Genomic DNA, 23,163 nt, shown 5'->3' with positions numbered 1-23,163 from the left:
TCAAGCATTGGAGCAGGCTGCCCAGGGAAGTGGCTGAGTCACCATTCCTGGAGGTCTTTAAAAGATGTGTAGACGTGGCACTTGGCACATAGTTTAGTGGTGGTCTTGGCAGTGTTATATTAACAGTTGGACTCAATGATTTGAAGGGCCTTTTCCAACCTAAATGATTCTATGAGTCCCTAAAGGTCTCCCATCCTTTGAGCTATGTGGTCTGTTCTGCAGACTAATAGGGAAAGGTGAACACGTCTATGCAACCTACAAGGACTAGAATGAGTAATAAAACATTGATTGTGCATTACATAGCAAAGAGTGAGTTTATAGTTGAATGTAAATTAAATTATCATCCAAGGTTCCATGCAGAATATTTTTTAACACCGCTACAGGAAAATAATGTAGAAAAACTGGGGCTGAAATGGTTAGGATATATTTTATTATTTTTTAAATCCATTTTAGAGTCATTCATTAGAGTACACCACACTGTACTAAACTGTTACCTGCCCATCAGTTCATCAAATGCTGGAAATTTATGACCAACAGTTCTGAAACACATTAGTTAATGTCTTAATTTGCTTTGATTTTAAATCCTCTTGCAACTTTTACTAAAATTATATTTCTCTACTTTGTGAACATTCATATTCGGTGAGCTTAAGCAGACCAGTATTTTCAGCATAAACACAGTTCTTCCCCAACTTCCAGCTGAGGACTTATTCAAAAACTGCATAAAGTTAATGTGTTTTATACCACTGATGACAATTTGTGTTGAATCAGGTCCTCCATTTGCAGGTCTGCAGATTATTTCATCATTATGCAATTAAAACTACATAGAAAAAAGACAAGGTGCCCCTACTGAGAAAAAAATCAAGTTTGAAATGTTGCTGTTAACTGACATGAAAGGCTATGTGAGACATTTTAAACAGTGTTTTAATGTCATAAAATATTGCTTACATTATTTTTGTATAATTGTCTTTGTGTGCTGAGTAATCCTTATACAGATTTTGTGAAACTTTTGATCAAGGCTAGGCAAAGAGCTTTACAAATCACATAAATGACTTCTCAGAAAATGCTGCAACACCACAGTCCCTCCACTCACAGTAGTTGTCTCAATGTGGTGATGCATGGCAGGTGTTTAATGACACTGCCAACACCTTGGGACAGAAAGTCAAGAGGACTACTCATTTACAGCTCCAAGAGATGTATTAAAAATAACAATGTGGCCTGTATTCTAAGTTCACTGTCCAACTTCACCAGACACGTCATGAAATATTTGGGTTTTTTAGTCTAAAACTAGAGCGACTCCAGTCACTGATGCAATTCAGTGCATTGCATCAGTGCAATTCCTATTTGTAGTAAACTTAGCATAAGCTGTACCAAGACAAAACTAAAACATTGTAATAACATTCACTTTCCTATTTAATATCAAATATGATGTCTATTGAATCACAAATAATCCCTACATCTGTCACAGGGCTCTGATTAAGAACTAAGTTAAGTACCACTTACTGAATTGTTAATATTTCTTGCTGTAACACCTGGACTAGGATCTAGAGGACTTGAAGCCTTAGCGACAAGTCCAGGGTTTTGACATAGCTTGTACAATATGAGAGCAATAGCAATAGCAATGTAGCCATTTTAACTTTCATTTGAACTTGTGACGTGCATGGAGCTCTTTCTTCAAAGGTAATTAAAATACAGTATTGGTCTGTAAATAAACATTACTACTTCTGTTACAACTTATATTTCATCCTTTAACTCTAAACCACAATCATTTCAATGTCTTTGATCAAGATAATTTTAATTCATGAACTTCTTTAGAGGTCAATTACAAGCTTTGAATTTCCTACATTCAAGCTTTATGTTGAATAAGCTTTCCATTTATATTAAATGGAGTGGTGACAGGAGGTGTTGCTGTAGCATCTACAGATTCTTCTCTCCTGTTCCAGGCTTATGCTGGGTTTCATGGTTAGCTGTGCTTTCTTGTCAATGTGGCTCAGCAACACCTCTGCTGCTGCCATGGTGATGCCAATTGTAGAGGCTGTAGCTCAGCAAATCATCAGAGCTGAAACAGAAGCTGATGCACTGGAGATGTCTTGCTCTAATGGCTCTATCAACCCGGCACTGGAGCTGGACGGTAGGCATGTTGTGCAGTTTTTGTCTTTGCCCACCCTCACTCTGCAGCAGAATGAACACCACATGACATGAAGCTGAACAGATATAGAAGTACTAGCATCATTATATGCTTCATTGTAAGACATCTCTTGGACCACTGCGTGTGAGGTCTCTCATGTTCACAAAGATTACTTAAAACTGAACAGGTGCAGAATATAGCAGTTACACTGGGGGGTGGGGGGGGAAAGGGCTGGCTTGCTCAGCCTAGTAAAATGTCTTGAAAAGAAATATGACTACAGGCTATAAATACACTGCAGGTTAAACATTAGCAAGAGAAAAGAGCTTTGTAAGCTCTAGAGTAATGTTGGAAGAACAAATTAATCTAAACTGGTTAGGTACACAGTTAGATTGTAAATCAGAAAGATTTCTCCTCATTAGAAGATTCAGACTCTGGGGGATGGGAGTCATGAAGGAGTAGGGTACAACTCAGCTGTTTTTAAAATTGGTAAATGTATTCATGGGATGAAATTGAAGTGATTGCATGGAATGGAACATGCTGATGGAGCCTTTCCAGTTTTGGTCCCTTAAATACTTATCTGTCTTTGCATTTATCTTACAGAAAATGTAGGAGAATGTAAAAGTTGTGACTGGAAAGAGAAAGAAAAGCAAGCTAATGGGTAATAGTTATTAATTTACTAATTTCTGTTCTAAGAATTAATCTAAATAAAATGTCTATTACAATACATGCCTTTGTTTTTCCAGATACAACAACAATGTTGGTAGTACTGTGTGCACAATTGAAAAGGAAAATGAAAAAGAAAAGGAACAGGTACTTAAGGTGTCTTTATTATGCAGCTAATGTGTGTAACTTAGTTTTAATCTAAATCTCACTTCTGTGTAATAGCTAGCATTGAAGCTAGTTTCATGTGAATAAGAGATATACATGTAGATACACACATACATAAAGTTTGCTTATGTAGTCATTTCATTAGTGGTTTTGTGCTCTGAGTGTATTTTACACAAGTTAAACCAACCTCACCAGAGTACAAACTCTCTATATCAGGTGTGTATGCATATCAGCATATATAAAGACTGAGATAACTCAGGAAAAGGACTTCAGAATTTGACTCTCACTCCTTTTCCTTTTCATGAATAACTGTAGTACCACTGTAATAGCAAACCAAACCATATTGCATACAGCTATATTGACAGAAAAATCTCTGGCTCTTCTGGGACATCCTTGAATCCTATTTTTGTTCTTGATGATAAGCCCTTCTTATATATTAATTGGAGAATATTCCTTCTAAGCAGAACCTACAACCTGCTGAAACAGGGAGAAAGAGCAGAGAGGACAAATACAGTGGGATTTTCAAAGTGATGTGCTTATGTGTGGCTTATTCTGCTACCATTGGAGGACTGACCACAATCACAGGAACATCAACTAATCTGATTTTTGCTGAGCACTTCAATACGTAAGATACTGTATTAAACTATTCGTATTCCTCTTAATCCAGAATTTTAATTGTTCTTTCTTGAGCTCCCACATGGGTCCCCTAAAATGCATTAGAAACCTCACCTTTTGATTTGATATTTCTTGATTCTATTACTTTATTTTGTTATTTTTTATTAGATAAAATGAAATGTCATGATTGTATTTGCCTTACACTGAGAAAGGCTGTTAAGTGATCACCTAACACGTGCAACAAGTTGAACATTCTTTGGTTAGGCAGTATTTTACCCTTTGAATAGCTGCATGAAAAAAGATGGGCTTAGCTGAGGAGAAAGATACTAAGCATGAATATAACAGACACTATCTGACTGTTACTCATTTCTAAGTACAGCAGGAGTTAAGTTCATGTCTACTTAACAAAGAGCATCTGGAGATTTTCAGGAGGCTATGCTTAGTGTATTGCTGAAATGAGGAATTTAGGTCCATTAATCAGAGAAAAAGAGAATAATTCCAAATCAGTCTGAAACTTTGCATTCAGTAGAACAATTTGTTTTCAGGTTATTTGAAACATTCTTCAATATTCCTTTTCTTTTCTAAGTAGAACTAATTTAAACAGAAAATTGGCAGATTTCATTCGAAAACTTTTGAAAAACCAGTAGTTTCTGCTGATCTTTTTTTTTTCTTCTGCAAACTACTAATTGCCAGAAATATTCCAACTCTAATTTTAAAATGAACAAAATAGACCACAAACCTTTTATTACCCTCTGCCCACTATTCTGTGTTGCATATGGCAAAATGCTGAAAGCCCAATACTTGACAGCTTTTCTTCCAACCTGTGTTCCATGAATGGATGAAATTTGGTTTCAACATGCTGCAAAAACGAACTAAGGTGGTACAGTTTGTAAATGAGGCTGTGCTAAGAGAATAGCAATAATAGAAACAGTATGGAAATTATAAGGGTGCCTGTTATCAGGGCCAAAGAACTACACAGGGCAGGCTGTGACATTATAAATCCTTCAGATTTAAAGTTTTAGACATGTAAGCGTTTCTGGTTCAAGCAGGCTTCACACTCAGGAGCCTAGAAGAATCCAGGATTGATTACTAGGGATAAGAACTGTTCTTGTTCATTTCCCTGAAGTTGTAGGAAACTTGAAGAAAACTGGCTTGCAGCTGTTTTTTCAGTTTGTCTTAGCTGTTAACAATCTCTTCAAGAATGCATAAGCAGATTGTTGTTCTCTCCCTGGGTCTTCACCCTCTGCTAGGAGCATGGGCCATACATGGAGCACTGCATATGCAATCCAGTTTTATACCCCACCTGGATTTTGTTTAATCTTACACAACCACTGAGCCTAATCCTTAACTTAAACTGAATCTGCCACCTAGCTGTGCAAATATTTTTATCTTTATCTGTCTTTCTGCCCTTCTCCTTAGAGGATTCATTTGTATTTATGCCTTGTCTGAAGTGGGAATTGACCTGTTAGCATGACTTGGACTCATTTGCAGACTACCTTCATGTATCACAAGCATCTGAAGTAGAGTAGTTCAACAAAAGAGCTGTACCTACAACATATTTCTGGGTTTCCCACTCAGTGACAAAAAACTTAAAATGGCACTGCAAAATTCCATATTCCTCATATCTTCCTAATTTCAGTATTAAATAAATTGGAATTATTGTTTGAAGTTCTCTAGTTCTGTCATTTTTGTTTGTCACATGAAGAGGAAACCAGTATATCTGTGTTAGCATTAGAGTCTGTGTGTTGCTGGCAATCCTTAGCCTGCTGTTCATTTAGGACTTGCCATTATGCTGTGTTCCACAGGGCAGAAGCAAACACTGTAAATGTTGATGCAATGCTAAAAATCCCTGCCAGTGAGACCAACTTCCATAAGGGCTCCTTTTCAAGACAGATTTGTTACTGATTCTCTCAGGGTCACCCTATTCATTCTTCAGTTGTATGCAAAGAGACACTACAGTATATTGTCTAGAATATATCCAACTGAAAAAAAAAAAAAAAAGAAAAAAAAAAGTATTGGCTAACACACAGAGAAGTTGTGTAACCAGCTAGTAGGTTAAACATTAGTCTGCTCACCACCATCCGTAAGATACCCAGAAGCCTTTATTGGCCAGGAAGACATAAGTGAGGATGAGATGGGTTGCTCCTCACTGTGCCCTGAAACAGAGCTTTGGTGATGCTGAGTCACTTTCTTCTGACTCCATATGTTTTTCCTTTAGTTTTATCCCTTTCTCTATCGGCACTTTTCTTCCTGAACCCTTCAGTCTGCTGCAGATCCCCGTGTCCATTATCTCACATCTGCAGTTTTGCCTAACTAATCTTACATAGCTCTGCTGCAGAGACTTTCTCACAGCTCTTTCCCACACAAAGCAGTTTCTTCATCACTGCAAGCCAGGTTTCACAGCTGGGTCATGTTAGAGCAGGGCCATGGATCCCCAGAGCACAGGCAGCTGCATCTCAGTGTGAGGGGAAGGTTGTGAGGAGATTAGAGAGAGAAAGGGTTACCTGACATCACTGTGTCAGGGGGAAAACTGAGTGCTCCTGTGCTTGAGGAAGAGTAAATAAGATTATGAAATCCTTGGTTCTCCAGTCAGGCTCACTGACAGGTTACTCAATTTCCTGAATTTTAGTCTGGTAACTGACTTTGACCTTCCAACATGAAGAATAAAACTTTGCCAACATTACATTATTTTCAACCCAAGCAATTTCATAAAATCCATAAAAGGAATAATCTTACCCGGATTTGTTCTATGAACCAAATTTGTTGGCATTTGTAGCGTTTGACTGGAAAGATTTTACTGTTATTTGCACTGAACCACCGTAAAATAAGGATTATGAAAATTAATCACACTTTTTAATTTTTCAAAGGAAGTAGGTCTAGAAAATAAGTAGTTCAGTGTGTCCTGTCCATCCTTGCCTCAGACAAGACCCATAATAGATAATCCAACAGTATCAGATAATCCAATCAGCACTATATAATCATCTTTTATGTCATCTAAATTGCTCATCCACTCTACCTGAGGAATATTTGCTCTGGAGATTAATAATACCTAACTTTAATATTAAGATTACTAGAAATATTTACATATATATTCAGCCCTGCACAAACTGACTGTGAAACCTGACCACAATAATTTAACATTTTATAAAGGAATTGACTCTTTAGTATAAAGTTTTCTGGAGCTTGTTTTGTTGCTCAGTAAGGAATTAGAACATATCATTCAATATAGATCATAAACACTTTAGCAAGTGATGAAATGCTAAATCATTGCTATTCTGATGTAATTTTTTTCCTGTCTTGGAATTCGTACATTCAAAAATTGATGTGGCTAATCATGTAATAAAAGCTAAATAGCCATGTAATCAATATATATAATAGCCCAATGCCTTTTCTTGTTCCAGTTTCACTGTCTCATTGCTATGTACAGTTGCAATTTAGATCACCTCAAGAAGTTCGTAGGAGTTTGGTTTCAGTCCCTATTGGCACTTTAATTGCAATATATGTAAGCATCATAACAAATATAAACAATCCTAAAATTGGCACAATACTTGAGAAAGCATTTTTAATAAGCATTTACTGCCTCAAAGACCTATGTGACCATCAGAATTCCTTTTCTTCTAGTAAGCCCTGAAATACAGAAGATTGGCTAATAATTGGAAATAGTCATTACAGCCTCTGGCTGGATATTGTGATTTCCCTTCCATCTGATTTTTGCATGAAGGAGGAAGGTTGTTCAAGGAGACTAGAATTTTCTCACTTTTAGCATTAAAAGCTCTCTCAGCAGACCTGGAGGAGATCAAAGGAGGAGTAACTTCTGTTCATAAATTAAATTGGAAAACAGGATTCATTTACCTCACCTTTTTGCCTGGCATCTATTTCATTCAAGAGTAAAATAATTTCTTTCATAAAACCAAAGCCCATTTCTTCTTTTCTTAAATGCACATGACTCTAGTTGAATGGCCCACATCTATAAATAGTACATGAGACAGCCTCAAAGAGACAAGGTAACTGGAGAGACAATCCACCTAACAAATCAACATTCCTGCCTTTCTTGGAAATTAGTAATAATAATTTTGGGTTTAATCAGTTTTGAATCTCATGGAACCTTAAATAATACAAGTCTCAATGTTGTTTCCACTGTTGTCTTCTAAGCTAATCGGAGCATGTTCATTTGAGTATATTTTCTTGTGCTAAAGTCTCCTCTCAAGGAACTGCTTTTCTCCAAGTTCTGTTTCTTTATAGTCCTAATGGTCCTTAACACTGTGAGTGGCCCTTCCTTGCCTACTGAATTCAGGTTAGACACACCTAGATAGGTGTCAGATCCTCAGACCTGTTGCTGATCCAGTGCTGTCACAGCTGGCATAGCTAGTTCCTGTAATGGTCATGATGATCAGGAACAGGACAAGAGGGTGAAAGAAGAGGACACCAGAGAATACCTCTTGCTGAAGTCAGCTGCCAGCCAGAAGCACTCTTGCAGCAGGGCTTTCTAGCACTTCTCACAAGTCCATTCCTTTGCAAATCTCGACTGAACAGATTTTTTTACTTTCATCCAGACGTTACCCAGGTTGCCAGTGCATCAATTTTGGATCCTGGTTTATCCTTTCCATCCCCATCACAGTTATTATTCTGCTGCTCTCCTGGGTCTGGCTCCAGTGGCTTTTCCTTGGGTTTGAGTAAGTAAATGTTATAATCAATAAAACTAAAAGTTAATGATTTAAGAGATACTCTGTATTAGGAGTAAATTTTGCATTTAAGTTTAACAGGCTCAATAGGAAGATAATGCAGCAGCAGTGAATTTGAATCCTTGATTAGTATGGCTGAATCTCTGTACTGAACAAGAATTTTCTAAAATAAGGAGCCCTGATTACTCAGCCCAATGTGAAAAGTCCGTATCACAAATGATAATACCCATTCATTTAGAATATATGCACATCATCATTAAACAGTGCATATGTGCAAGACTGAAGAATACTGAAAATTTATACATTTTGGTCTAAAACTGGGAGATTTATAGTCAGGATGTCGCCCTTTGCTGGCGTCAGGGATTGGCTTGAATACTTGAGAAATATCTGTGTTATAAACTGGATGACTATATTTGTACATGTGAAGTAAAAACCTTCCACTTTTCCAAAATTTGTGTGTGGTGGCATAGTGGATTTTTTTCCCCTCAGAGCTTCTGCTTTTAAGGTTTTGGAGAAGACAATACTTCTATTGATCTGATTATTCAAAGCCTCATTCTCCATGAGGTTACTAACATCTGCAGAAATAACAATGGGGTCACCTGTCTTCCACAATTACATTACTGCTGATGGTGGAAGAGATGAAGAGTGAGACTGTCTACTCTTAAGCAGACTTAGAATCATCCCATGCTTACCAGTCTAGATGTGAACATTTATTGTTTCATTTTTCTTGATGTTTTGATAGCATTCTTTTTATGAGGGTCTTAAGGGTCTTATTCGAGAATGAAAACCTTGTTCACAGCAAATAGTCTGCTGATCAGTATACAGACTACTCATGCAATACAAACTTCTTCATTACAAAACAAAGTCATAGATGACTTTCATTGAAGAGCCAGGTAATGTATTTGATTGTTTTAATTAGTTTCCGTGATTAAAGTTTCAGCCTTCCTGTGCAAATGAGCTAGTCAATAACAGGACACATTTTGTTGCTGTCTTTGTCAATCTCTCACTGGGCTTTGTCAATTAATTCCAATATGCTGAGTTTGGTGTGTGATAATTAAATGGGAGATACTGCTTTGTAAAGTGAAAATTTTACTTTTGTAAAGTGCTATTGGTAATTGGAAAGGTTGGACTTTTTTTTTTTTTTTTTTTTTCTGTATACACTGCTAATTTATGGTTCAGAATTGATGATTTACATTACAGTTTTAAAAACATGTTCAAGTGTGGCAAGAAGAAAACAGCAAGAGAAGAGTCCTCAGCACAAGTGATTCAGGAGGAGTACAAGAAGCTTGGACCAATGAGGTATGTCAAACTATAAATCTGTAAACAAGAGCAAGTAAATCCAAGTGTGAATTTAGGAAAATGTATAACCCATTCTGTTTCTGCTATAGCTACCCAGAAATTGTTACACTTGTCCTATTCATTCTAATGACCCTGCTGTGGTTCACCAGAGAGCCTGGCTTCATCCCAGGATGGTCTTCACTTTTCCCAGAGTAAGTAATCTTTCTGATACACCAACAAGAACTGTACTGTGTCTTAACTACATACCTTCTTTTCTTCTCAATTAAAAAAAAAAAAAACAACAAAAAAAAAACCAACCAAAAAAACCCCAAAACAAACCAAACCAAAAAAACCCCAGAAACCTAAAATACTTTCACTACTTTAGAAGTATTCCAGGCTGAAGTTGTTGAAAAGTTTTGTAGTGCATACAGAATAGGTAAATACAATTTCAGATGTGTGTGTGCAATATCTGAAATGTGCTAAACCCATTACAAGATAAAATAAAGTGCCTCCTAAGAGGAATTACACCTCAGTTTTAAACTTGATCCAGTGAGGGTGAATGCATAATGATTGATGTTACAGTATCCTACTTCTTCATCAAATCTGCAATTTCAAGAATAAATCTTTCGTTAGAATTTTTATCTACTGCCCTTAATGACAGCCACACTTATATGCATACAGGCCAACATCCTCTATTTTGACAGCTCTAATTAATGATATAAATGACTGTCTTTTCATACATAACTCTCTCAACATCACAGTTCAACTAACCACTAAAAAGCCAGGAACAATTCAGGAACTACTAAAGATTTTTGCTTTCTGCTGAAGCTTGGTTGCACAGTCTCTTCCCCAACATCACCTAGACTTTTTTCCCTAAGAAATCAGTCACTCTTGCAAGAACTTCTAATACATTTCTCTTGCTGTAATTACTGTAATTTCAGTTCTGTTTTGTGATAAAGATCTGAATTTTGCTGTGGTGTACTGGGAAGTAGTTGCAGGATTAGGAGGAGCAGAACTTTGTGCTGTTTAGGTCCTTCTGGATTTACCATTTATTACTGGATGGGTCAGAGGCCAGTGCTGGACTTGGATGGTAATTTTCTGTTTTGTTTTCTTGTGTGTCTGTCATAGATTACATGTGACCATATATCCCTTATGCTTTCTCTCTTTAAATATATTCCCACCATTCATACAATGACATACCCTCCTCAGTGCCCAGCCGGAAAGTCTGGTAAGGGATGTTAAAAAGAATAATTGTAGACCTTTGAAGATTTAAAGTTCAAAGCAAAATTATTTTGTGTAAAAATAGCATTAAAAAGTGTGTTAAAAACTAAGGTTGTTCTAAAATTATTTACTTTTTAATTATCAAAAAACCTGCAAAAGAGTATTTTTTTCCCTTATAGCAACAACAGAGCTGATGATCATTGCCTCATATGAAACACTGTATTCTTGAAGGGGTTCTGGAGTGTTGACCTAATCAAGCAATGAGCTAGCTAAGCAGTCAGGCTGGCTTTGCTTCTCTTTCTGCTTTGTATTAACATTCAGTTCTCATCAAGCACTGTTTAATAAGATACATCTGATACTGAAAACAGACATTGTAAACGATCTTTCAAATATGAGACTTTGGGCTCGAATGAATTATTTCAGTCCAGAGATCCATATTTTCCTATCTGAAGTTGTCTGGTTACTGTTGTCTGAGGATTTTATTCACTTGCAGGGAAAAGCAGAATATTTTCATGTGTGGTTACAGGTTCTGCACAGGGATGTTACTTTGTGGATGCTTTCTAATGTTTTGCTTTGAAGCGAATGCAAGCACGTGTCATGTCACATTAGACTGAATCATGATATAATTTGGGTGAGATAAACTGAAGAGAAACAAAGCCTGTGTTACGCACTAACAAAACCTTTAAGGGAAAGAAAGCATTTCTTACTATTCAGACATTACTATTCAAGACCTTCTAGATAGCTTTCATTTATCAATCAGTTGCATTAACAGACATGAAATGAGGCAATTAGGTTTTTACTTTTCTGAGCAATGAAATCTTCTCAGCCAAGAGTGGGACAAGGAGCCGGCACAGGTACAGCTGGGAGTAGTAGTAAGCCATCTTCTTTAAAGAAAACAAAGAAATAGGAAAAAGAACTCAAACCCCAGGAACTGTGGTTCTATCAATGATTGCATTGCACTCATCACTGTGATGTCCAAGAGGCTTCTAGGAGTGCGTGAACTGCAGCTTACATCTCTCATACACTTGTTCCCTAATGCCTCTGCCTACAAAATTTTCCAGTGCTTTGGATTTAAATATACCGATAGGCATGTACACAACATCCTTAAGTTTATGTTTCAGGAAACAAATGTAAGGAAATATTCTCTGCTCTTAGAAATCTGATTTCTTATCAGAAATCTGGTAGTATATACTTTCCACAGGATCTTATCCCACAGACTCAAGCCAGTCTCAGGGAAGTTCTGTCACCTGCACAGATGAGCTTTGTCCTTATGAAAAGCCGGAATGTCAGAGCTATAAGTAACCTTGAGACCCGCCCAGACCAGTGAGTGGGTCCTATTAGGTGGCAGTCACACCACTCCCAGCTTCTTAAACCAGACAGGACCATCAATTCTGAAGGTCAGAAGAGCTACATTGTTCTCTGTGTTAAACCCAGTACTGGATTTTTTTATTAGAACATACATTCCCAGAAAGCACCCAGGCTTGATTTCAGGCTAGCAAAGCCCAGGTTCCTCAAATTTTGGAATTTAATGCTTTCCTTGATAGTCTGTCCTTGTGGATAATCATCTCTGTTGCCAAACTAAACAAGACAAACTCGCATCTAGTTTTCTGTCTGAATATACTTTCCAGCCATCTGTTTTTGTCTTTCCTGCTGGATTAAAAACTTTTCTATGATAGATGCTTTAAGGATATATGTATCTGGTTTAATTATATCACATTATGAGCTTTGTTTTGACAAATGAATTGGAACGCTCAAGGTTTTGTTTCCAGAAACAAATTCCCATCACTCTCACCACCCATGTTCATGTTCTCAGATCCTTGTGTGCATCCTCACAAGTTACTGAATACCCCTTTAAAATACAAACACTGATTTTTTTTAAATCCCAGCAGAAATATTGGTATTTAATGATGATACCTCCCCCCTTTTAAGGGCTACTTTTTGAAATGTCAGCCAATTTTAAATCCACATTTCTGCTGTATCAGTATTGAGTAGAGCCCGTTTCTAAGCAACATTATCAGATGCCTTTCAAATATACATTACCTTTACCAGTTAATTATTCTTAATAACATTTTGTAAATCTACTAAAGACTAATCCTTTGCTGTCCTGCTCTGGTCCCCTGTTACCTCCTTCTGGAGGCAGACATCAAGATGTTTTAATAGATGTTGTATAACACTAGAGAGAGCAGCACAGCATAAAACCACCTGTTTCCTCCCCATCTGTTGACAGCACAGGATCACACATCATTGCTTCCACAGCAGTTTCCTTCCATGTTCTGGCCTGATTCCAGGCTGTAGGGTATAAGCTTCAATTAGAGGACTTTCAGGTTGGCCTTTGGCCAGGACTTTATGAACCTCACAAGAAATAGAAAGTTCAATGCTGGGCTGCAGCTGATTGCAGCTGATCTATACAAGGTGGGCTTCCCACACTCTTCCTCAGATTATTCCCTAAGTGTATTCTTTCTTTCTTCTGCATGGTTTATTCCTTTCTTTACTTCCAACTTAAGGCCACTATGTGCTTTTGCTCACAGCTCTGTTCTCTACAATGATCTCAGTTGGAGTCATTATGAGATCTCCTTAATCAAGAGTTTTTTACTTCCTTATAGGACAATAAGATTTACAGTGTTATAAACAGGTAGATGTTGTATATGAAATTGTATTACAGCTTGGATGAATGGACTTTGAAAGATGTTTATCTCAAAATTTGATAATGATTGAAAAGCTTCTGTTTGGAATAGTGCCATGTGTGCCTTCATAATAGTATGACTAACAGTAGGATGTTGTGTGTATCCCAAGCAGGTTTTCTGAGAATGGTGTTTTGCATCAGGAATTCTATGCTTTTGTGAGCCAAAAACTGCACTTCCCTAGTTCAACAAGGGGAAGTGCAAACTTCTGCACCTGGGGAGGAACAACCCCAGGCACCAGTACACACTAGGGGTCACCCAATTGAAATGCAGCTTGGTGGAAAAGTACCGGGGTGTCCTGGTGGATATCACATTGGACATGAGCCAGCAACGTGCCCTTGCCACAAAGAAGGCAAATGGCATCCTGGGCTGTGTTAGGAGGAGCACTTGGAGTGCCGTGTCCAGTTCTGGGCTCTCCAGTACAAGACAAGGATATACTAGGTCCAACAAAGGGCCACAAAGGTGACTAAGGGACTGGAGCATCTCTTCTGTGAGGAGGGACTGAGAGAGCTGGGATTTTTTAACCTGAAGAAGGGATGGCTGCAGGGTCATCTTGTCAATGTTTAAAAATACCTGGGAGGATGCAGATAGGACGGATCCAGGCTCTTAGAAGTGGTGCCCAGTGACAGTACAAGAGGTAGTGGGCACAAGCAGAAATGCAGGGAGTTCCTCTTGAACATCAGGAAACACTTTTTACCCATGAGGTTGAATGTACATTGACAGGTTGCTCAGAGAGGTCGTGGAGTCTCCATCCTTAGAGATATTCGAAAGCTGTCCAAACATGGTCCTGGTCAACAGGCTCTGGGTGACTTTGCTTGAGCAGGGGGTTGGACTAGGTCACCTGCAGAGGTGCCTTCCAACCTCACCTATTCTGCGAAGAAACTGCTGCCTAGAAGAAAGTGACATCATGAATTGTTTCTCTATCTAAATCTTGCCATCCTTCAAAACTCCTAGCAAGTCTTAAGAGAGTGCAGGAAAGGATCCTAGAGGAAGACATTTTTCCTCTTTAGATCCAGTGCATCTGGCCCTAGGCTAAAGATGATATATAGGCAGAACCATCTGCCTTATGAAAATATAACAAAATAATAACTGTTTTTTTAAAAGGTGTTTTCTGTGCTAGCAGACAACAGGAAGAAGGAGACAGAATGCATTAGAGAACCACTTTAACTAACTTCTATGGCAGCTTCATTTTGTGGCAATTTTACCTAAAGCTATACTGGTTATGCCATGCATATTAAGGTTTTTTGATTCTTACCTAACATGGTTGTTAAAACAAAGGGATCTACCAGATTATACATTTGTAACATAACTGGGAGATAATTTTACCCTTTCAGTGAAAAGCCCCGGTTTAATATAAAACCTTAAACTGCTGGGAAGATCTGCTGGGAAGTTATGATTGGACCTGCTGTAGCTACATATGCAAAAAAGCATGTGGTATGAGGCTGAGAGAAAAAATATATTGGTATATTGGTTCAGGAACACTTACAGAAGAACTTACAGAAAATAGAAAAATAATAATAACAACAAAGTTTAAGAAAATGTTGGGTTTAATTTTCTTCAGCAAAGTTCTTACTGATTTGAATGACCATCTTGACTGAAATAAGACAGACTGGGATATGCTACCACCTAACAGTGTGTAACAGAATCAGATGGATGTGTTAAAATGGCCTTAGAGCTCAACTTTGCACTTTACCTGATCTGTACAAGATCTTTACTCTGTACAAGTTAGGAGGATATTAGATTAGTTTAAGAAACACTAGTGCAAGCAGGTCTCAAGCACTGGAAATGACCAAAATAGACACGGCCCTTAAGTCTATGACCCTAGTAGTGACAGCCATAGGAGGATGATAATAAAGCTCTGCTGCCTTCTCTTAGCTACAAAAGCATCATCCTTTGTGGGTATGCACAATGCTCTTAAGGCCTGTTGGACTGAATCTATTACAGAGCATATTAAAGTTATTAAATATATAACTGAACTGTGAAAATTAGTTGTTTAAGCATCAGCTATTCCCAGACATTCCCCTCTTCCAGCTCATTTATATGTGACAAATAACACGTTTACTTAATATGCTTGTTTATTAATTTAGAGGGTTTGCATCTAATATTTCTACAGATGTAGTGAACTGACCTCGGCTAACTGCCAGATGCCCACTCAGTTCCTCTCTCACTCCCCCTCCTCAACACAACAGGGGTGAAAATTTGGTCAAAAACCTCATGGGCTGAGGTAAAGACAAGGAGATCCCTTACCAATTACCATCACAAGCAAACAGACTTGATTTGGGGAAAATTAATTTACTTTAATCATCAATTTAAAATAGAGTTGGATGGTGAGAAACAAAGACAAAAACTAAAACACCTTCCCCCCACTCCCCTTTCTTTCCAGGCTCAACTTCACTCCATCATTGCTGACTCCTCTACCTCTTTCAACTGCACCAAGTGGTGCAGGGATTGGGGAACAGGGGGCTGTGGTCCATCCATAACAGCTCCTTTCTTCTGCTCCATCCTCCTCCTCACTCTTTTCCCCTACTCCTCCTGACTACATATATTTATGTGGTTTTTTTCTTATTAATTTCTCCTTAGGTATAAAGGCTATGCTACTGATTCAACAACTGCCTTAGTGATAGGCCTCCTGTTCTTTATTATTCCAGCAAAAACATTGTCTAGGACTTCAAATGGAGAAAACAGTTGAGTATATTTTAATGTGGATTTTACTACAAAAAGGTATCTAAGATGCTACCTTAAATATGATTTACGGCACTTGTTAGAGGAATGTTGTTAAATATTAATGTTACAATCTTAATACAGGATAATATCTTACTGGGATATAAAGTATCCCTGGTCTGGAAGTTAGTGCCAACAATTACGCAATGTGAGCTGCAAGAGCTAGAACTGTGTAGGAACCTGCTACCTGCAGCTTTCTTCCAACAAAGGAAACCACCTTTCCATTGACTGCAACGGGCTTTGAATGGGACTTCATGGGGCAGGGTGTAGGTTTATTTTTCTAAAATGTTAGTGCTTATTTAAGGTACCCTATAAAATTCAACATGGTAAATTAATCCGTTCTCATTTAATTTTTCCCCTTCAAAATGGAAATTACCCTGATTAAAGTATACCTCCAACTTGTCCTCTTTATACGTTCAATTCTGCTGCTGATATCAATGAGATCTGGGGGTTCACAGAGAATGCAAGATCAGAACCTAAACGAGTCTAAGCAAACCAGCATTTGCTCAACAATCTGCCTGAGTAGTGCAGTTTTACTGAGTAAATTAAACTCACTGCTATCCCATAGCTCTCTTCCATGTAGGGAAGGAGGAGAGAGGGGCCAGTGCTCCACTGGCGAACACTGTTAGCACTGTACCGTCTTCAGGCTGTGACAGTTTTCACCAGCTGAGGACCTGTCCCAGGAAGCACAGGTTGTTCACATCAAAGACTTTCTTCATTTTACAATGATCAGATTTTGCCTTTGAATGTTTCCCAAGTACTTCCTCAAAGAGATTATTTCAAGATGTTTTTCAATATGTTTTTAAATGTTGGTGGGGGTTTTTTAATATTTTTTTTTTTCCTAGCTGTTTTTGGTTACACTCCACTGATTACTTGGAAGGAATTTCAGTCATGCATGCCCTGGGAAATAGCTATTCTTGTTGGTGGCGGGTTTGCGCTGGCAGACGGCTGTGAGGTAAAGCAATTTACAGAAGATACTGAACAACTAGCATGACCCATACCAGGAGCAATTCAGACATGCAGTGAATTCACAGTTATTCTCTTGTGTTAACAAGTTATTCTGTAGCAATACTGAACACAATAAATGTGATGAATATTCAAGATGTCCAGAAAGCAGGGTTACAAAAAAAAGGAGTTTGCTTTGTCTTCAAACACCATGCACAAGGATGACTACTGTTTGTTATTTAATTTGATGGTGGTAAGAGTTGCTAGACACACTGTTTCCAAAGCCTTAGGGTTAATGTCCCATGTGACTGAGGTACCTCCCACACGGAGCCCTGCTGACTACTCCAGTAAATCCATCAGGTTTGGGTCCAAACTCCGGCTATGAAGCCTGATATATCCATATTACAATTCTCTGATTATGACTCCTCTAAATGTCTCAGAGGACGTCTCAAATAAATGGAATATAGTTTGCATGGGTTCCTATAGGACATCATTGAATGAGAATAATGTGTTTAAAAATATGTGGTAGGAATATGGAAAATATTTCAGATTTTTTTCTCTTTTACACAAATACTTCACAATTAGCAAATAAGTAAATTTCTGTTCTATATCATTTATTAAATATTCTTAATAGTGATTTGTAAAACATAATCGTGTTTTCATATTCCTTATGCAGGTTTCAAAACTTTCTGCGTGGGTAGCAAGTAAATTGACCCCTCTAGGATCATTACCCTTGTGGTTGGTTATCCTGATATCATGCCTTATTGTCACTTCAGTAACAGAAGTGGCCAGCAATCCAGCTACCATTACAATATTTTTACCCATATTATCTCCTTTGGTGAGTATAACACAGGTTGCTTTTAATCAGAATCTCCTCTATCATCCATGTAATAATACGGCTGCTCAAAGAAGCATCTTTTTTAAAGTCTCCATAAAATACTTCATGCATCTTTTTGCTGTGCCATGTTGTGCATTGGATACTTGATTACTTTGATGTTTTCTTACAAGAGATGCTGAAAATTCAGTAAAATTAGGTTAAAGTTCAACACTTTAAAATTGACGTTGTTATTCCTATTTGCAAATAGTTGAAGAACTTAAAAAGGACAGCTCTCTTAGTGTTGTTTTGGGACCACATCTTCAGCAAAAATGGTTAATACTGCAATTTTCAATATCACCAAAGAGCAGAGAGGGCTAATAGATGTGCTTTATAAGTATTTATATATCATCATCTTTATCAAAACTCCCAGTTCTTTCTTCTTCTACAAAACTTACAGATCATATTCTAGCCTGTAAATTTTCCTCTTGGGCAGCCTAGACACATACTAATGCCCTTTCCCTCTCTTACAAAGAAACCTTAGTCCTCACTTCATTGAATTCCTTCATGTATTACATACAAATTCAACTTTATCATCTTTCTTGCAGTGTTTTTGCTCTTTTGTGCTTGTGCACTGTGCATACTCTTTGCAATAGTCTTATTTTATGGACTCAACTACAATTAGAAAACATCAGGCATGAATTTAAAATTCAGTAGCTATTCTGTATTAGAATCACCTTTTCTCCTCTGAAGTACTCCCAGTTATAACCTTAAAAATAAGTTAACAGAAAAGTTTATTTCTCACTATTTCAACTGGTTGTTCTGTTCACAGCTCACTTGTGTTAATGTAATAAGTTTGTATTCATGTATTTAATTTGGCAAATGTGTCCCTTGACAGCTGTTCTCTCTTTTATTTTGTGACAGGCTGAAGCCATACATGTGAACCCACTTTTCATTTTGATACCTGCTACCTTGTGTACTTCTTTTGCATTCTTGCTTCCTGTAGCAAACCCAGCCAATGCCATTGTATTTTCATATGGTCATTTAACTATTATGGACATGGTGAGTTTTAAGCAAAACTCCCTAAAGGGGATTTTTAGCATTTTAAAAACTTTCTTCAGTGTCTTGATGTGAGTTTCTGCTTTCTTTTTCCTCTCCTTTAGGTGAAAGCTGGTTTGGGCATTAACATCATCGGAGTTGCTGTAGTTATGCTTGCAATTATGACATGGATAGTGCCTATATTTGATCTCTATACTTACCCGGTTTGGGCACCAAACATACCTTCTACAAATACCACTGGGCTGTAAAAAAAAGAAAAAAAAATCCTGGGGATTGGTTTGGATTGGTTTTGTTTCTTTTCTTTTCCACTGACATGTGGTGAGTCACTTAAAATGCGCTTTTTTTTTTTTTTTTTTTTAAATCCCACAACAATAGGGATCCACATTACTATAAATGCTATATTTTACAGTCCTGGAGACTGATGATCCAGTTTGAGAGTTTAATCAAAAATAGTGGTAGACTTTCTAAGTATCATAAAGTTATATCAAGTTTCTAATCTAGTTCAGCGAGTCTGAATTTTTATATCTTCATGTTATGAAGGAAAAATAAATGTGCATAGCCATTATCACTGGCAATTTGCCCCTATTCTCAGGGTAGTGGAATAATGAGATTTAGATTTTACTATTTCAAATACATTTTCTTACTATTACTTTGGTGATATTTGGGGTTTGTCAAAGAACATACTGGTTTTCTGTTTTCTAGATTCAAAGTCTGTTTGAAACGGTGTTGATCACAAACAAAAGATCAGGCAGGGGATTGTCTTGAACCATAGTTTACAGACCTGTCAGAAATGCACAGAAAATGGAGAAGAGCAGCACAGCCACTTACACAGTACTTTATCTGTTCAGCACCTTGTAATCTGGAAGGAGAATACATACTTAAGTATATGTTTAGTCTACCTCCTTCCAGGACCTCACTAAAACATGTAATTGTCATTTAGTATTTTTCTGGATAGACATGTATTAATAGATCTGAATTTATCTGTATAAATGGAGACTAAATTATCATCAGACTTCTCTGCCAAAAATAGACACTTATCCCCTTGACGAATGAAAGCACAAGATAGAGTGCTGAAGATGTGATGCTCAATCCATCAATCAAGACTACAATGCATCTTCACCAGCAGGCTCGTGATCTCTACAGGATAGTTTAAGGTTACTAGATTGTGTTAATGTTGTAAACACAAAACAGTGCAATGTAGTCAGAATGGAAGTTTGAAGTTTAAAGATAACTTCAAATAATGATGGTTTATATGGTTGTTACATGGTTTTCACAGTAAGGACTACAGTGTTGTTCTTTTCACCTGATGGGAAGACCTGTGGCAATTTATAAAGAGTGTTTAGCTAATAGTATGAATCAAAGCTGCATGTATTTAGTTTGGGTCATCCCTTGTAGCACATCTATGATGGCTGCAAATCTTAATCTGTCTTTTACAGTTAGTGTAAATTATCAGTTTTTCCTAACAACAATATGCTTTTGTTTTTTGATTAAATTGTTTACATCTGGTTTTGATAATGCATATTTAGAGGTGTCAGTCATGACTTCTATAATGCCAGAATACAGTGCATTACATTGTTATATACATAGTTTGCTTCCTTTAGCTACTAGTTGCAGATTCAGCTGCAATATAAATTATTAAAGAAGCACTTTTTCTTAATGATGATGGTTTTTTGTAAGTGCATGCTATCTGTACATGCCACCACACTTTTCAGCCTGACTGAGGCTTCTGTCTCTTTAGGATGACTACCTCCCTTTTAGTTTTCCTTTTTTTTTTTTTTTTTTTGTATTTTTTATACAGTGCTTGGCAAGAAAGGGCTATGTCTATGACTAGGCCTATGAGGAGCTGTGACTGTACAAATAATGTTAACTGATCACCTGCAGTAATAATTATGATTACAGATTTGCAACACCTGGCTAAATGAAGCCTCTAACTCATTAGGTAATAGAAGGAAATGCTTATGCAATTAACAAATAGAAGATATAGGTCTTGGATTATATCACACTGTGTTTTCCCAGAAGGAAGTACAGCAGAAACAAGGAGCTCATGGTTTATGTAGGCCTTTGGTCCTGCAGGCATAGAGAGGAGAACCAGCTAAGAGAGTACTCTTACTTTAAGGTTTCCAAGTATCACCTTTCCAGTTCCATCAGTGATTTCCAGATTATTCAAGAGCAGTGGGAACAGTGAATCATAGAATAATTCAGGTGGAAGGGATCTCAGAAGACCATCTCGTCCAACTTCTTGCTTAAAACAAGGTTACCACGGAATTCAGACCAGGTTGCTCAGGGATTTGTCTAGTCACATCTTGAAAATCTTCAAGATGTAGACTTCACAAATTCTCTGGGTAATGTTCTCTAGTGCTTTACTGTCCTTGTGGTGAAAAGTTTTGTCTTTAAACAAATGAACAAACGTTATATTAATTTTAGTGGAATAGACTCATTTTTCTTCCATTTATTTGGGATAGAGTTTTTTCTATGTGTAAAACCATTTTTTAATATTTTAATGAAACATGAAAAAGGGAGACAGTCCACTTCATGGCCTTGCATTGACCACTCCCAGTGAATGTGGTATTTTCAGTCCCCACTGGTTTGCTCTGCAAAGAATCACCAGCACTACAATCATGTGGCAACTGTTGCTAAGCCAGAGGAAATTTGTTGACTGCTTATGAGCTATCCTCAATTTTATTAATGTTCACAATACAGAATTAGCTGTTGCAGCCTCAGCCTTGCATATGACATTGAGGTCTACAGAGGTCCATGCACGCACTGCTCTGTGAAGTCATGGTATTCTCTCTTCAAGTTGCATATCTTCATGGAAGAAAATACTCATCTTTCACCATGTAAGAGAATTCTTCAGAAGTTGTCAACTGTAGTAAGTGATACAGTTTTCAGTGTAAGCTGAATCTCAGTTTGTGCCAGATGATTTTCAGCTCTTCATTTGCTTTACATTTTGGCTTATTCATAGGATCATAGATAATATGATAAGAATGGCCCATCGTGTCTGAACCCTCACATAAAACAGACCACAGAACTTCCCTAAACTATTTTTTCAGGACAGACAGTATGAGAAAGTATTGTAGTAAACAAGAAAGAAGATTCAAACTGTTTAATGAAGGATTCACTTTTAAAAACTATTTTCATTACAATCTGTGTATGCTGTGAATAACATGCACAGAAAGAAGAGTGGGATTTGTAAAGGAAGTTAGTAATCTGTTGGGCCATGAGTATTTATAAATTATCAAAATGAAATGAAGAATTATAAATAAACTGACTTTCAGTGACCAGCATCTTAACTGTCACAACATAACAAATTAGTGACAAAAATGAAATGATCAATTATAAAGTTTTTGAGAGTATCCTGTAAGTAAACCAGTCATGAATAAACAAGCAGGTGGTAGTATGTATGTAGGGTATCACGAGGATTTTTTCCCCTAGTTTTGTTAAAAGTTTAAGGAACGAGTCAGACACAGTCTTTGAGCTGAGTTGTTATTGTTGATAACTTATTTTTAAAGCTTTTAGGAACCTTTTAATTTAAAATGAACAACTGTGCAGTGCAGAGATTAATACTGGTAAAAACTCCTCGCCCGAGAGAGTTGAAATGGAGGAAAAAGAGAATTTCAAAGTGATTGTCTCTCTGGGTACCCAGTGGGTGGATTTGGCTCTGACTGCAGGCATAGGGCACCATGCTGAATGCCAGCAGAAAACATGATCTTCATATGTTGCTATTATATTTATTGCTTTGTGAGTACTGTGACAAATGGTGGAAATCCATCTATAATTACTTTAAGAGCTGATTAATTTATGATGACTACATTAACTATTTGTAAATTGCTTTGTGTATAATTTTCATATAAAATAGCGTGGTTTTTTCTTTGTCTCAGCTTAGTCTAATTATATACTGTACTAGTACATAAGTAATATTTATGACTTACTATTTATTTGTGGTCCTTTTGTTGCTGAATTAAATGGAGCTTTTGCCATGTATTTCATTAGGAGAGATGTGTCAGGTCTTTGTTTTCCTTTTCTATGGCCATGCTATATTTAATATACTTTCACTTTGTTTTTGGAAGATGTGCTTTTAGACTACTGGAAACCACAAAACAAGTGAACTCTTGAAAAAGCTTATTGACTGTTCTATTACTACTATCGGATAGTCAGATCAATCTTTCAGTGTAAATCCTCTTATGTACTTTTAAA

General features: G+C 37.2%; 1 protein-coding gene across 1 annotated transcript in view; it reads left to right on the top strand.

Moving 5' to 3' along the window:
* Positions 1-19,217, top strand: part of SLC13A1 (solute carrier family 13 member 1) — a 49,894-nt gene extending 30,677 nt beyond the window's left edge. Inside the window, exons 5-16 of the mRNA XM_074901567.1 lie at positions 1,941-2,128; positions 2,726-2,783; positions 2,869-2,935; positions 3,415-3,578; positions 8,122-8,241; positions 9,451-9,549; positions 9,639-9,740; positions 16,011-16,114; positions 16,997-17,106; positions 17,773-17,934; positions 18,835-18,972; positions 19,074-19,217. Coding sequence (XP_074757668.1) covers positions 1,941-2,128; positions 2,726-2,783; positions 2,869-2,935; positions 3,415-3,578; positions 8,122-8,241; positions 9,451-9,549; positions 9,639-9,740; positions 16,011-16,114; positions 16,997-17,106; positions 17,773-17,934; positions 18,835-18,972; positions 19,074-19,217 — 1,456 coding nt within the window. The remainder of the gene's footprint in view (positions 1-1,940; positions 2,129-2,725; positions 2,784-2,868; positions 2,936-3,414; positions 3,579-8,121; positions 8,242-9,450; positions 9,550-9,638; positions 9,741-16,010; positions 16,115-16,996; positions 17,107-17,772; positions 17,935-18,834; positions 18,973-19,073) is intronic.
* Positions 19,218-23,163: the final 3,946 nt, after the last annotated feature.

Source organism: Athene noctua, chromosome 3, assembly GCF_965140245.1.
Source record: "Athene noctua chromosome 3, bAthNoc1.hap1.1, whole genome shotgun sequence".
Lineage (NCBI taxonomy): Eukaryota > Metazoa > Chordata > Aves > Strigiformes > Strigidae > Athene > Athene noctua.
Note: the sequence above shows the minus strand (reverse complement) of the source record. Positions and strands in the feature narration are given on the sequence as shown.